The sequence below is a fragment of the Hippocampus guttulatus genome, chromosome 10 (assembly GCF_054856545.1).
Source record: "Hippocampus guttulatus isolate MCC_2025c chromosome 10, RoL_Hgut_1.0, whole genome shotgun sequence".
Taxonomy (NCBI): Eukaryota; Metazoa; Chordata; class Actinopteri; order Syngnathiformes; family Syngnathidae; genus Hippocampus; species Hippocampus guttulatus.
This window is the reverse complement of record NC_141270.1, coordinates 15,848,352-15,864,041: the sequence shown is the minus strand read 5'-3', so window position 1 is coordinate 15,864,041 and position 15,690 is coordinate 15,848,352. Positions and strand designations below refer to the sequence as shown.

General features: G+C 40.7%; 1 protein-coding gene across 1 annotated transcript in view; it reads left to right on the top strand.

Moving 5' to 3' along the window:
- The window catches only part of adgra1b (adhesion G protein-coupled receptor A1b), a 152,917-nt gene that overhangs the window by 55,393 nt on the left and 81,834 nt on the right, over positions 1 to 15,690 (top strand). The window contains exons 8-12 of the mRNA XM_086121638.1: positions 6,792 to 6,956; positions 10,451 to 10,670; positions 11,553 to 11,702; positions 13,957 to 14,118; positions 15,043 to 15,273. Of these exons, the coding sequence (XP_085977764.1) occupies positions 6,792 to 6,956; positions 10,451 to 10,670; positions 11,553 to 11,702; positions 13,957 to 14,118; positions 15,043 to 15,273 (928 nt within the window). The remainder of the gene's footprint in view (positions 1 to 6,791; positions 6,957 to 10,450; positions 10,671 to 11,552; positions 11,703 to 13,956; positions 14,119 to 15,042; positions 15,274 to 15,690) is intronic.

The following is a 15,690-nucleotide window of genomic DNA, read 5'->3' as shown; positions in this document are numbered from 1 at the left end:
TGATGTTCATAAGCTGTATATTATCGTCATGGATTGAATCAAGTCGTCACAATGACTTGAGCAACAAATCTCACTTTTGACACCCCTTTTGAATGAAAAACACATGCCAGTTCACAAAGTTAAACTGATTACACCTTTGCAGCTCACACACACACACAGTAATGAAGTCAAACACACACATACACACACACACACGCGCACACACTACCTTCCTTCTATATCTCTCAATCATCTAAAGTAGCAGGGATTTAACTTTAGTTATTGGTGCCCTTGATAAGGATCTGAAAGGACAGACAAGGATTGACTTGGCATTGAGCCAACATCCCTGAGCTATCTGCAACCCCTCTCGAGAGAGGTTGTTCTTGCAGCCCATCCCGCATCTCTTGGTGATCACACCCGAATCATAACAGATGCTGGAACATAATTGTAGCAATGAAGTTTTAAGTCCAAACCTTACATGCCTTTTCCATAGCTATTCTTGTAACCTACAACCAATCGTATACATTTCTCTTGTAAAATAAATATCGATGGGATGCTGACACAAGTGTTATTGTGCATTGAATTTACCTTATTGCTTTCAGGTTGACAGAAGGGGGCATTCCAACAGTACTGACACGGTTGACCGTATGGTGGACCGGTGAAATTTACAAACGGAAACGCAGTTAAAGTAACATGACGGACTGACCAATTGATGATTACAGTTTGGATTATCTTAAAATAATGACAAACTGACAATCACGGGCGGGTGCCCAGGCCGCTAACCAATAATAGACTGGCACGCTCACCTCGATTTGTTTGTTTGGCAAAATGAATGGCAGACTGTTTGCCGCTTCTTTTTGAACAGTATTCAATTTCCCTCCCAGAATCAACATCGTACTTTCAGCCGTTGTTTTACACTGCAACAATATCTGTTGTGCTAGGCCAAAATTCACATCTTATTTCGTCAGTTCTGTCCTGAGCAATTGGATTACAAATCTTGCAGTGATTGTAAAATATGGTTGTACTAATCAATAGCAGTCAATGTGACAAATTGTCTCATCTGCGGGAATGTCGATTTAATGAAACATGATGCAGTGTGAAACCGTGACTTCACAACTAGATTAAGTCTTTTTGGCACTTATCAAGTACAATGTTATACCTGTTGCACATTTTCGTTGTATGCTACTTTCTACATTTTCGAACAAGCATTCTTCATTTCAGTGACGTGTTCGTATTAGTCAATCCATTTTTTTTCCATGCAAAATCCCAAATGTTATCATGTACTCACAACTTGTTGTACTGGCCCACAGTTGCGGGAAAATGAAGACATCACAAGTTAATCTTTTGAAATGACATCTTTTGATATTGCTTATCTTTTATTTACGATCTTGTCAACACAGACATAAGACTGAGGAAGTTTATGTGCCAAACATGTCGCCAACTTGTCACAAGCGACCTTACTATGATGGCAAATAAGGTGGGACAACACACATGGGGGAAGCTTGCCAGCTTTTAAAGCTTTTCATCCCGCAGCACAGGTAAAACTCATCTGGCTGCTTTCCTGAAAAGGAAGGAGACAAAAGAACACAGCAAGCCAAGCAAAGAATTAGAGGGTGTTCGTTCCAGCCAATGTACAGTGAGAAAGAGAGGACGACAGAGAGAAAGAGAGAGTTGAATTTTACTAAAGCCAAGATACAGTACACATATAAAATGCCAGAATACAAATTTAAAATACCAGTAAAGCATAAATATATCCTTGAAAATATAACTTGTTTTATCCGTAAATATATTGTGAAAAAATATAACTTCCTTCATAGTTATCAATATACAGTTTCCCAAAATAGGATTTGTCCTTAAACTGTATGAAATGAATCTCAATTTTCTATTTCCCCCTCCCTCACCATTTTCTTCTTAAAATACGTATTTTGTATGGTGCCCACAATAAAATGGAATTGAATAAATAACCAGTCAGGACCCATTCCACCACTCAAAGGCGGAGGGTGGCGCTCTTTGGTTGAGCTCTGCCCGTGTTCTGTAAACCACGACAACTGTTTTCAAAGCATAAGATGAATAAAGATGGTATAAATAAATAAAGCAAAAAGAATGAAACACAAATATCGAGTTGCAGGTAAAAGCCACACATAGCAACACTTTGCCCGTACAAGCTTTAAACATTGCCGTTGGCACAAACATGAAACATGAAAAATCTTTTGAATATCTTTGTTTTCCCCATACACTTTAGAGAAAAATAGAGAGAATGTACTCAAAGAGAATTTACTCAAACTTAATATGACTTGTGTCATGGATAAATGGTTGTTTTGTTGTGTTCACTTTCTTGACACGGGATGGGGGCGTATCAAAGTGGTGCAGAAACCGCCGCAGTATTTGCGTGTTCTTCCATTCAGACTCGCAGAAAATAATCTAGCTTGCTCACACTTGCAACCTTGCCACTACCCGCGTATGTAAACATACGCCGTTGGATTGACAAGCCCTTTGGTTGATTTATTTATTTATTTTTGGACAACCAACGATCTCTTTATACTGTAACCAATCATATGCATCACTGGCCAGATGTTCCCCGGGGGCAAGTTTGACTGACGAATGGGCCCTTTGCCGCAGTAGCGAATATGGAAAATATTTACCACACTACTCCCCGTCACCGGCAATTTGGCAAATGGTAACCGCCCACCCTGCTGGGTGGTGTAATAAATCTGTTTAGCGCCCTATATCTGCTGATATCAACAGCAATCCTTTTGCAGTTGCATTTGTGGGCAATTCATTTCAATAATTTATAATAATACATTATAATGTACAGTATATCATATTCATATTGATTTTCCCCCGACGACGATGACTAGGCCCTATTTGTCAAAGCCCTTCATAAGACATGGTGAATTCTTCATTGCTCCTGAAGCCCTACTTACGATTACGCGTTGTTGGCCTGTAGTACAGACAAATAATGCAATTTGTTCCACCGAGTAGAGCCCGTTCAGGCCACATTTGTGTTGGCAGAAATGTTTTTCATCGACAGGAACCCTACAAGGAGCAGAAGCCATTTTCATAAGTGTTGAGTGTGTCACAAAGCTCAGTCCAACAAAAACAATCAGCTGACTTTACCTTTTGCTCAGCGTTGCATCTTGAATTGTTGCGAAGAGGGGGGTAGGGGGGAGGGGTCACAGAGCTGTGACTTCATTTCTTCATTAAGTCAAAAAATAAACACTTCAATCTAAAAGGCTTGTTCTTGAACACATAGTCATTTTCCACGCTTGTTTAACCACAGTGAACAATGAGTGAGGAGTCACAGCAGCCCCTGTTGAGGTTTGTCACCTTGGATCAATGTCCTCTGAGTCATTAAGCTTCGCCCCGCATGTCCCATCAGAGGGGAAAGACTGAATACACAAGATTTAGTACGTGGCTTAAGGCCTGTGTCTGGATTTGTCACACCGTGTTGCGGCAGTGCAAGCGCAGATGCCCAAGTCTCGGTGAAGTGACCTCTTTGAAGGTGAACTCAACATGTTTCAGGCGATGTATTCGATTCCACTCATCCTGCATTTAGCTAAGCCACATGAGAGATAGAAGCACCATGTACCCGGTTGGCTACACAGATAAAAGCTAAAGTGTGATGTTCACAGTTTTTGGTTGAGTCACTGTTTGGGTGCCTTAAGTTCCCTCCTCACATTGTACCATGTAATTACAGTGCATCATTTGCCGCTGCAGCTGTGTTAAGATGATCTGTTTACATTTCTCAGAGTGAGCATAACAGCCTCAGACCCCCTGAGGCCTGATGGTTCTGCCATGTGGGCCGGACTCCTGCTGAGTAATGGTGTTAGGCCAAACTCCCAGTATTAACTGTACGAGCAGTAGCAGTGGGACCATCCTGTGATTCATGTTTCATTAATCAAGCATTTTACAACCCCGTGGCAAGCTACGGCAGACACTTTGGATGTATCCCCTCCTAATCCCTTCCATTTTTAATCAGCGTAATCGTGTATAGAATTAGGAAGAAAATGGTTGGGAAATATGGCGGCAGAAATGATCCGTGTCTGTGCCTTCTTGTCATCTTTGCATGTCAGTCTGTCACTGTATGACTTGCCTGTAAATATTAGCATTGTAAAATGTGTTTTCTTTCAACCTATGTTTCACTTTTTCAAGGTTTCTGTTTTGAATCCCTCTGTCTGCTTTTATAAAGAGAGTTGGAGCTTTCGTAGCTTAGACGCAGTATTGATTATGGCACACTCTGCCTGCCCATATACAAAAGTTCAAGTTCAAGTCAACTTTATTGTCAAATGTGTTCTATGTGCAACATACAGCACAGATGAAATTTATTTCCTCTCAACCTCAGGGGCTGAGGAACATGCACACTATTTTATTGTGAAGAGGAAGTTTCTTTGCAATTAATAATTTTGATTTGTATGTCCAACTTCTCAAGTCAAGTCAACTTTATTGTCAATTGTGCTACATGTGCAACATACAGCACGGATGAAATTACATTCCTCAGGAGAGAAAGGAGCCGTGGCGGGTGCCCGCGCCACCATCAACAGAACAGTTAACATAAAATGACAAAATAATACAACACAACACATATGACACAGACAGTCGTGCAATCTTAACCACTTTTTCTGCATACACTTTGTTGGTTGAAGCAGTTATAGATGGAAGAGGAGAGAATCAAAGTGTCCTTTCACAAGTGGATCAGAGACGTCATGCTGAAAATGTGCACTCGTCTGCTACAAACTAAGTTTGAAAGCAAACAAGAAGTTGTAACATCCACTGACAAACAAGAGATGGCTCACATCTCCTATCCCCTATAAATCCGCTTCAATTCCAAGCGGCAACTCCCAGTTCCACTTACGCATCTGCGCTCTTTGCTGACACTCCTTTCTTCTCATCATCGGCTCCACAAGCCATCCATCCATCCATCCATCCAGCCGCAGACTGTCCAACAGCACCGACATTTCCGCTGAACAAAACGGGCTGTGAAAAATGGTGCCAATTACAGGCGCAAAACACAGTCGCCCCGGGGCTCTCTAGCAACGACAGTCAAATGGCGCCGACATTCCTCCCAATCAAAATCAGTGCTGGTACATGCGTGCTGCCGATAAGGCGCAACCACCAAGCACAGATTCTTCTTCTTTGACAAATGTCGTGGACAAGAAATGCTGAAAACAATCCACATCAGGTACATACGACGTAACAACAACACAAAGTGACAAAACAAAACACAAAAACAACAAAAAAAGCAAGGCTCTTGAAGAGCACTTGCCGATGGCTGCCTGCTCGGGCGCCATCTATGGCTGCATTTACAAGTACATTTTGAAGGTAACAAGGCTCAGTTTTAATTCAGACTGCCAGAGAGGGGATTAATGGAACAATATGTATATTAATATATTGTGGTTGAATTCAGATGTAACTCTTAAATTAAGAGTTAAGAGATGCAAACTCCACACGGGAAGGCCGGAGCCTGGAATCGTCCCGTCGACCTCCGCATTGTGAGGCGGACGTGCCAAGCAGTCAACCACATTTGTTTATTGATTTGTTTCATGTTATTTTATTTATTTACCACTATTAACTGTTTACCATGAATAAAAGGTCATATTGTTGGCTGTCCAACCTTTTTTTTTGACCCAAGAGCTTACATTTCAAGCAGCCAACTTGAGCTCCTTAATTCAGGTGATCAAGATTTTATTAGCTTTTCGAAATGTGTCCACTTTGTCACTTGAGACATTCCCGGATGTAGCATGTGCTGTTGTCTCTTCGTTTTTACAAACGTATGATTAAAAACAAAATTCAGCAGCCATAGTATCGGTTGCAATCATTTTTTGGTCACACTTTACCTGTATTAACAAATTGCATGTCGGCTTCCCTGAAAATGGGATCAGCTTTAAAAAAATTGTTGGAAAGAAGGACAAATTAAAAGTTTGTTGTCTCATAAGAAACATACAATCAATTAATCAGCCATCAACCTGCAAGCATGAATTTTCCTTTTGAGTCCGAAGGGTCTTTTTTCCATAATGGTGCAGTGTTACTGTGCATGTAGGTCAGTGGTTGGTGAACATGCCTTTTCCTTTTGCTTTTCACAAATGAGTGATTTCTTCGTGTTTTATTATCTCGTGGTAGTGGGTGACCTTTTTCTAATAATGTAGGAAAATCCAAGCTGAATGGCATCCACAGCTTTGCTTGTTTTGGCTGGATGCTGCAGTGAGCTGGGGGGAGGGGTGGCTGGGATGTTCAGGCTCGACGAGACTGAGTGTAAAACAGGAAGATTTTATATTTCTCCCTCTCTCTCTCTCTCTCTCTCTCTCTATATATATATATATATATATATACTGTATGTATATATATATATATATATATATATACACACACACACACACACAAATGCATACACTTAACGGGTAGAACGTTTTTTGAAACCCGACAAAACCATGTCGGTTCAATCCGAGTTATTCCATCGGCGCACTCTTTTTCTTTCTCCGCCCCCTCGTGAACACTAACTCAAGATGGGGGCGTGTATGTTTACGGCAGTGTCCATAGTTATGACAACACATGATGTGAAAATTCTTCTAATTCTAAACTTCCCACATTTTATAGTATCCTTAAAATAATCCAGCAACAATCCAAATCCACTCAAAAATTGTGTCAGGCCTCAAACTTGATCAACCCTAAACCCCTTGGTAAATCTCATTTAAACTGTTTGTAAGATGTACCTCCTCATTTTTAAGCCACCCCTCTGTGGCATCTACATTACCATTTCAAATATATTAAAAAATTAAAAAAAAGTTTTGTGACTCCTGTTTTTGCTCCTCCATCAGTGAGGTCATCCTCGCCAACATCGACGTGGGCCTTGCTGGCACCTGGGAGTGTCTAATGACTAGTTCCCGAGGCAACAGTTCTCAACAGATGGAGATAGTTGTACTAGAAATGTCTGCGCCATACTGCCCTGCTGACCGAGTCACCAACAACAAGGGGGAGTTTAGGTGAGTCAACTCTCGACTGATCTTTCTTTGTCATGATGATCTGCATTTGTACAGTTGTGCACTGGTTTATAAAAATAAAATTGAGAACCACAGAGTTCATGAACAGCCATGTTTAAACCCATCAATAGAGTTTGAGTTCGTCATTCATTTAAAAGAATACCAGGTGGTGTGTAGCATCGGGTGTGAGTCATGTGTTATGAAACATTCTATGTCAAACTGTGACCCTCTGGATCCAAAGCATGAGTCCTGACAGACAAGCCTCTGCAACTCTAAATTCCAGGCAGGGGCTCAATGGTATTTGTACAAAGTGATTTAAAATTTCAGAATAATTTTGAATACTTGGAATGTTTTTTGTTTTTTTTTTTTTTTTTTGCGCTTCAATGAGTGCCATGACCTTTGCTGCGTTCTTATTTTTGCGCCCCTCCTCAGTCAGTATTGGGGCTGTGGGAAGGATTTCGGTTTGATAAATCGCCATTAAATGGCAGGAGTGGCTATGATCAGATTTTGGTCGCACACAGTGTGAGAGGGTGTGGGGTGTTCTAAGGCGATCCTTACGCCGATCCTAGGTGATGTGTAGAAGCAGTGTGGTGTTGAAAACTTGGAAAAATACCTGCAGCTAACGCTACAACAGAGCTTTTTCAAATAAAAAAGATGACAAAATAACATTGTCATCCTTGACAAACATGCGCATGCAGAACACACAAAAACACACACACGCACACACACACACACGCACAAAGTATGAAAGTATGAAAGTATGAAAAGTATGCACAGGTCATCCACCAGTGCTGTGTTTATCTTGCAATTAACTGTTATTTTGCAATCAAAGTGACCTTTTTGTGTTGTTTATATTGTTATTTAGTTGGAAAGCATTGTACAGATATTTGAGGTACCACATACATAAAGTGCATGAAAGTGCACTGTATCCTTTCACCAAAAGTTATTTTTCTTATTTTCAAGAAACTTACCAATATTCAACTGCTGTTTACTAAAGAATGGTAAAGGCTAGAAATGAAGAATGAACAGGGTCAACGCTTTCTTTTGGTAGGTTCCATGCAAATATAGCTTGAGAACTCAGCTTTCTGTGGGTCTTCAAAAATGATTCAATGAAATCTGAATTTGGGAAAAACCTCTGGCATTGAATGAGTTAATAAAGTGCTCCGAAAGTCACTTTGACCATTGGTAGTTAAAATAGGATACACATACATGTACATTTTTAAGGGTTATTTTAAACAATATGTTCTTCCCGTCCATCCTGACTGAGCTACAACAAGAAAACCTGGGTCTCCGTGTGACAACAGTTGAGAACCAATGCTCCATAAATAAGCATGTCGATTAAAACATGGTATCATCATATATTTAATGCATGTAGGCTTGTCAGGGATGAAGTCCCACAAGTAGTCAACAGTCTCTTGTGGCTGACCTCGACCACACTGCCATAAGCACAGGAGGACTTGTTCCTTTTGCTATTTTGCCTGAAAAAAATAACACCATGATTCTCTTAGCTCTCATCAGCAAAACCCCACCCCCCAGATCCTTGCTTTTCATGTGAGTGTGGAGCTGTCATCCTTTGTAGTTCGTCGCCCTCCTCCACTGCATAAGCACACAGACTCAGCCTCTCTTGGAGCACTGGCGTAATGGACTGGAAAATGAGCCCCCTCTTTTACTTTGGGACCATTTTAATACCATTTATTACTAGGAATTCTGAGTCAGAGCAGAGACATGCCTGGTCACCCTCGGAGCAGATGACAAGTGACTGCAGTATGGTTCTGATGTATTGTTGGTATTGCCAAGTGATGGGAATCCATTGGATTCCACCTTACCCTGACCCCAATTGCATCTTTTCGTTTCTTTTCAACATATGTAGTACTTTCAAAACAACAAAGGCAAACTATATTTGTCTTTTTAATGTGTCCTTTGTCTCAACAGGAATATCAATTTTCATATACAATATTTATCATTCTATGAACCCACCACCCCCTCGCAAAGCCATTTATATTTCATCCACTAAATATGCTCTATAATGCCTCCATCTTTTGCTCAAAATCAATTACTTATTACCCAAAAGGCTTCCTTCTCATTCATCCCCGCATACCACGGTGCTTGTATACAGTGTATACAGACGTTGGGTGTCTACTGTTTTGATGGAAAAATGTAGAATGGTTTGTTCCACTGCCAGTGAAATTAGCAAAGCGGCGGCGATATTGAAGTGTCAACCTCCACGCAAGCATTTTCCACGTTTTTCATTTCGTTGTTCTGAACTGATCCCGAGACATTGCCGATCCTCAGTGACTTTGTCTGTGTTGAAAAACGTTGAGCGTTGTGTTTAGCAACTCACTTCTGCCACTCTGCGGTATCTTTCTCCAATGAGCAGCGGCAGCTGCGCAGCCTCTCACCCCGTCACGAACGCTCAGACTCATAGCTGGTCACACAGTAGCCTCGTACAGCAGCTCCACCTGCTCGCAAGCTGCACATCATCAAAATCCACTTGAATGACCAACAGCCACCATTGTTTACAAGGGTTGTTTATATTTCCGAATTTCAAACACTCAAACTCCTGGGAGATTTGATGAAGCCAACAGAACCACACCAAGCTGAGGCACAAAACTAATAATAAACTGGAACCAATTCTAACTTAATGTCAGCAATCGGGATGCGTACCAATTTTGGGTTGGTAATACTGAGTATCGAATCATGTGAAAAACTGAAAAAATAAATCATATGGTCGTCATTGAAGGTGTCGGTGATCTCTCATCTGACTTGCAAGCAGGCGGCATCATTTCCACTCAGTTATAGTGTGAATTTGAGAGCCAATAGTTGTCTGTCTGTATATGTGCAGTCCAGTCCAGTGTCTGGCAGACTGGGTCAAAGAACCCAATGTCCAGCTCCCTGCTGTTCTGAACAGGATACGCAGTATAGAAAATGGTCAGATGAACTCTGTAATGGGAGGAGCCAAAAGTCCACAATTCCATATTTTTTAAGTGTATCTTAACTACATGGTAAGTTGCAAACAAAATATTCCAATTTGCTAATTTGATAAGAATCGGAAGTATGGCTTTGCCATCAGGTGCATCAAGTTAGGAACCCTGTTGGATCTCCCAGTTCCTCCTTCCTTTATGGTCTCCTAACACCAAGCAAGGCTCTCTCGTCTATTATCAACTGCCAACGGTTTCCCGCCATTTCTCTTGGCCACTTCTTTGCAAGTCCATTCAACCAATTCACATTAAAATCGTCCAGCCGCACACCTGCTGCTCACATACAAGTACCTCTCTTTCAGTTATTGCATCACAATCGTTGCTCATTGTAAAATTCTATCGAGTGACATAACGTTCAACTAGAAATATAAATGCAAAATCACTTTTGCACTGACTTATGATATGAAGGAAAAGGGAAAAGACCCTCATATAGATTTTGGTTTTCTTTTTTTGTGTTTGAGCCAGCTGCAGTCGAGACACAGATGTCCTTTGGATTATTTGGTGGTATTTGAATTGCAGGTGGCCCAAGACTCTAGCGGGCATCTTGGTCTTCTTACCTTGTGCTCCCTCCACCTTCGGTTCTGCCCCTCACCCATCGGGCAACGCTCCACAGTTCTCCAGCCATAAGGAGAAGAAGGCATGGCAGCGCTGTGACCGGACCGGACGGTGGGCTGAAGAAGATTACACTCAGTGCCCTTATGCCAGTGAATTCACACGTGTGCTACATGAGCTCACCCAGGTATCGATAAAACGATTGACCATAACGACAGAGCAAAATTTGCTCAATCATGTTTTATAGCCGCACCTTCACTTGGATTTCTAAATCACACTTTACAGTTTGCTTTTATTGTTTATGTCCTTGTATGTTTAGTAACTAAGGTTGGATTAATACTGTACTGTTATTGCGCTAAGATTCTGATATTGAGTTGGACTCGTACTTATGTGACTGCACCTTAACCTATAGGTCAGATGCATCCCTTGAAATGAGACCATCACCTCAAATAAAAATATCATAATTCATGCTGGATAAACAACACCAGTCATGTGAGCCTAAGCAACTTAACGGGCAGATTTTGCCTTATAAATGAGGGCCTGACATCATTGAAATACAGGGATTGAGACTTTTATTTGCACTTTGGTACAGACAATTTATGCCACACCCGAACAAAGAAAAAAACACTCATGACAAATTAAAAATACACCTGAAGAATGGTCGTAAGGGTGGTGCAACAGAGAAGTGAAGACCATTACATCAGGGAAACTAATGAGTCCGTACCAGTGGAGTGTTTGTCAAGATCATCTTAATTCAATGTGGTTAAAAGAATTTTGAAATGATGAGGGAGCCCTTATTGTGAACATATTGTTAGTCTTTAAATAACTAACACTTTGTTGACGTACTCACAAATATGTGACGATTTACTGGTAGTGAGGAAGCCGTTATTTTAAACAAATGATTCAAACTGACTTACTGGGGTGACTTTTTTTTTTTTAACTCATGACATCAACATGGAGATAAATTACGAACTTTTGTGACGTAGTATTTTTAATGTAGAGTAAGTCTTATCAGAGTCCAGCCATGTTTTTCATAACCGACTTCAAAATCTGCTCCATCTTACGACAGATAACCGTCAACGCCACCAACGCTCAGCCTTTGGGCCAGCAATTAGTGGCCTTTACCAGCAGGGCGGCTCACTTTACTGATGTCATGGATGTCATCTTTGTTACGCACCTCGTCGAGAGACTGACCAGGCTGGTAAAGAAGCGCAAGGAAGTAAGTGTGAACAGAAAAACAGTGATTATCCTTGTAACATGGTCCATGTGAACAAAATTGTTGGTACACTGCTGAGTGCCTTCCGCAGGCTGCGTATTTCAGCTCCGTCTCATGACGTAAAATAGTATTTTTATCAAGGCCCATAAAATGTCACTTGAAACTCCAGTGTTTTGTTTCCAGGCTTTTTTGTGTCTTTTTAGTTGTGCATTTTGAGTTGTTATTCTTTCGGAGGACCCTTCTGTTGCTGAGCAGCATGCAGTATTTAGCTCTAGAATGCCTCGATTATCTTGAGAGTCGATTTGAATTTTGAATGTAGCAAAGTATTCTCAGAATATATGTTTCATGCATGTTTCACAGTTGGTAGAGTGTTCCTTTCATTGTGTGTTTCTTATTATAATACTCATGATTATTTTGATAATAAATTTTTTAAGAATACATTATAATATTTTAAAAGTTTAAGCAGGTGTTTTGTGCCGTTGTGGGCGTGAACACAGTTGACATGATTTGCCACTAATAGAAATGACTACCTTTCATTTCATTGACGTACAAGAGGCGTACAGTCTTTGACATGGCATTCTTTCCAAACAAGCCCTTTCAGGTGTCACTGTCATTGCCAACATGAGCATTGAAGTCCCCCAGCAGAATGAGGGAATGCCCCTGGTAAGGTGTTCCCGGGCACCCCTTCTCAGAACTCCAAAGAGCAAGGGTATTCTGAGCTGGTGTTTGGTTCATTGGGCACAAAGAAGTCAGTCAGTTGAAATTCCAAGACGATCCAGAGTCAGGCAAACTGGAACAAAGTGTCAGTAAGCTCTGTCTCCTTCACACTCGGCTAAATATCTCATTATTTTTTTATATTTACATAAGGTTAGCTCTGATTGGGTGACTGTTCTCCTTAATTTCATACAGCAAACAAGTTTTCTCTGATTGGTAGTTGTCGTTTTGTGAGCATCTTGGTACTGCACGATTGTGTCCATGTGTGTATAGCGCTGTTAAAAAAGTATTTGCCCCCTTCCTGATTTCTGTGTTCAAGGTCAAGGTCAAGGTCATATTCATTGTCAAATATGCTTACATATGAGATGCGGCATACATGAAATTTCTTTCTCTCAATCCTCAGTGCAAATATGCATATTTATCACACCCAAAGGTTTCAGTTCATCAAATCAACTTAAATATTACACAGAGACAAGCCAAGGAAATACGAACTGTTGTTTCTAAATGCCAGTTTCATTTAAGGCACAAAAAAAATCCCAACCTACCGGTATCTGTCCTCGACATAATACTTTTTCACAGCACTGTACTTGTACACCTCACTGTTGATTCATGCATGTCAACAGAAATAATTGTGTTGAAATGTTTTTTAAAAGGTGCTATTTAAATCCAGCACAATTTTTGTGTTTCTGCCTGTGGTTCCAAATGAAACTGTCTTTCTCCATGCTCTTTGCAACCATCAAAAAAGCAATTGCGTTGTTAAACCATATTTTTTTGTGAGAATGGGGATTTGTTCTAAACTGTCTTGAAGCCGTGATTTGTCATTTTCTAAGAAACAATCAGCTTTTTTATTCCATTCAGCGACAACAATGTATTTTCTTTTGTTCCGAGGCATGATTGAGCAAATAGAAAAGGATATTCAGGCAGACACATCAGTGACATGCTAGAAAAGTCATTCCAATTGGGTGTTTGTACCTTAATTGACCACCGAAATATAAAGTCGTCTCCCTTCTCCATTTCCTCTGCACCAAGATGCCATCAGTTTTGCTTCGAGTGAACTTCCCTCCCGTCTTTGGCCAGAGGCAATCAAAGACCCCCAATCGCATTGAATGTCAGGTAGTGCTGAGCTTAACTCTCACAAGTCCAATTAGCCCAAATGGGTCACAAGGGAGAAGCAATTATTCGGGGATCTTTGAAGTATATACCTCCAAAGATGAGGTAGCGGGCCACACATACAGTATTCATTTAATGAGAGATAGTAAAATGAAGCAACAATGAATAGTACAGTCAGTAAACAGCAAGCTGACATCCCAGGGAAGCAATTACTCCCCTTTTGAGCCACTAATCTAAATTAAATCTCTCTATAATGAATGAAGCCACTGTTCCCTTCACAATTGTGATTCCAAATTATGTCCAAATGTGTCTATTGTTGACCTGATTGATGTGGATGATCTATCGACATCTTTGTGTCCAAGCCTTTTTATATGTTTGATTCTAATTTTGCACATGCATACATCTGAATGCATGTCTTCTTATGTCCGTGCAGCTGGGCGACTATATTTCAGAGATAGCCAGCAACATGATGCTGGTAGAGGAGCATATCCTATGGATGGCCCAGAATGAAGCAAGAGCATGCACCCGGATTGTTCAGTGTGTGGAGCGCATTGCTGACCTGGCGTTGACTGGAGACAATCACGCCATTTCTAAGGTATGATTGAAGAATCAACAAAAAATAAGGGGAGGTACATCTCTGTTTTTGCTCCAACACAGAATGATGAGAAAGGATTTGGCTTGGGATACAATTTTGTTGTTTGTGTGTAACAAGTAATGTGTTTTAAACAAGTGGTTCTGTACAGGTGTCTCCTAAGTGTCTGGTCTATAAGCTATTGTGCATACACAACAAAAAACAATAGTGGCCATTGGATTGCTCACCCAAAAAACAAATATCGGAAACTAATGATAAGTCGCTGATGGTGTAGTGGTCCACTGGCCTGATTTGTAAGTGGGCAGCATGGGATCGGTTTCCAATCAGCGGCTGTGGATGCGGGTGTGAATTTTGATCGTCTCGATATGTGCCCTGCAACTGAACCAGTTCAGGGTGGAGTCCGCCTTTCGCCTGAAGTTCGCTGGTCACCCTCGACATGACCCTGTTCAGGATAACCAGTGTTGAAAATGGATGGATGGAAACTAATGACGCGGAGCTCAGAAAATCACCATACAAGCACTTAAATGTGAAACACATCAGTTTATTTTTGTGGACATATGTAGCATTTTCTTTTGCATCCCATTATGCACGTTTATTACAAGCATATTTTGTCTACTTGTTTGAGCAAGTTAGAGAGTTACAGATGTATCATCCATTTTACATTTTTCAGTTGCAGGTTAAATGTGGTGAACATAAAATGTGGTGCTGAAAATGGATAATTGCAATTTAATTTGCTTTAGATAAACGTAATCAGCTGGTTTACTATAACGTGTGACTTTGATTTACCTCTGTTGACTTCTAGGCTAGCTATTCTGTCCGTCTATTTTCTCTAGTAGGCCTTCATGCTCTCCCAATATTCTCCAACGCTCATTCTCATTCTCCTTTCTTTTTTTTTAAACCTATTTCTTTTGCTTCTATCTTTCTCAGGTCTCTGCTAACATAGCTCTGGAGGCCTTTATGATACGACCCTCCAACTTTCTTGGCCTGTCTTGCACGGCACTGCAACAGCCTCCATTGTCTACCACGTTGCCCTTACTGGAAAGCCTTGCCCCCAAGTACAAGGATACAAATCGACAACATGACACCATGGGCGAATCTTTCCTCAACTTTAAATGTGACACAATAAATCGAGGCTCACCAGCCAGTCTTCTCAGCATGGTAATGTTGCCAAACTATTTGAAAACCTGCTCTTCCTTTATTTTTCTGTCTTGTACTGACAAAATTCCATTTCAGGTCAAGAACCTCAGTCTTGATGGGGTGATGGGGGGTTCCTTCTATTTCTATCTCACTGTATTTAATTTAAAGCATTAGCATGCCTTTAATTAAATGTGAAATGAATGTTGATTGTATAACTGCTAATACTAGGAATATGACTTGCATATTGTTGGTATTGCCATGGTGACCCTGGATCACCTTCTTTTGTGATCTGTATTGTTATTGGCCCTGCAGAAAACACCGACGGGTATGTATGTGAACACTAATGAAACAGTTAAAAAAAAAAAAAAAAAAAAAACTCCTAAAGGTGCAAAATTATCATTTTGTTTTATTTGAAAAAAATTGTGATATATTCATCAC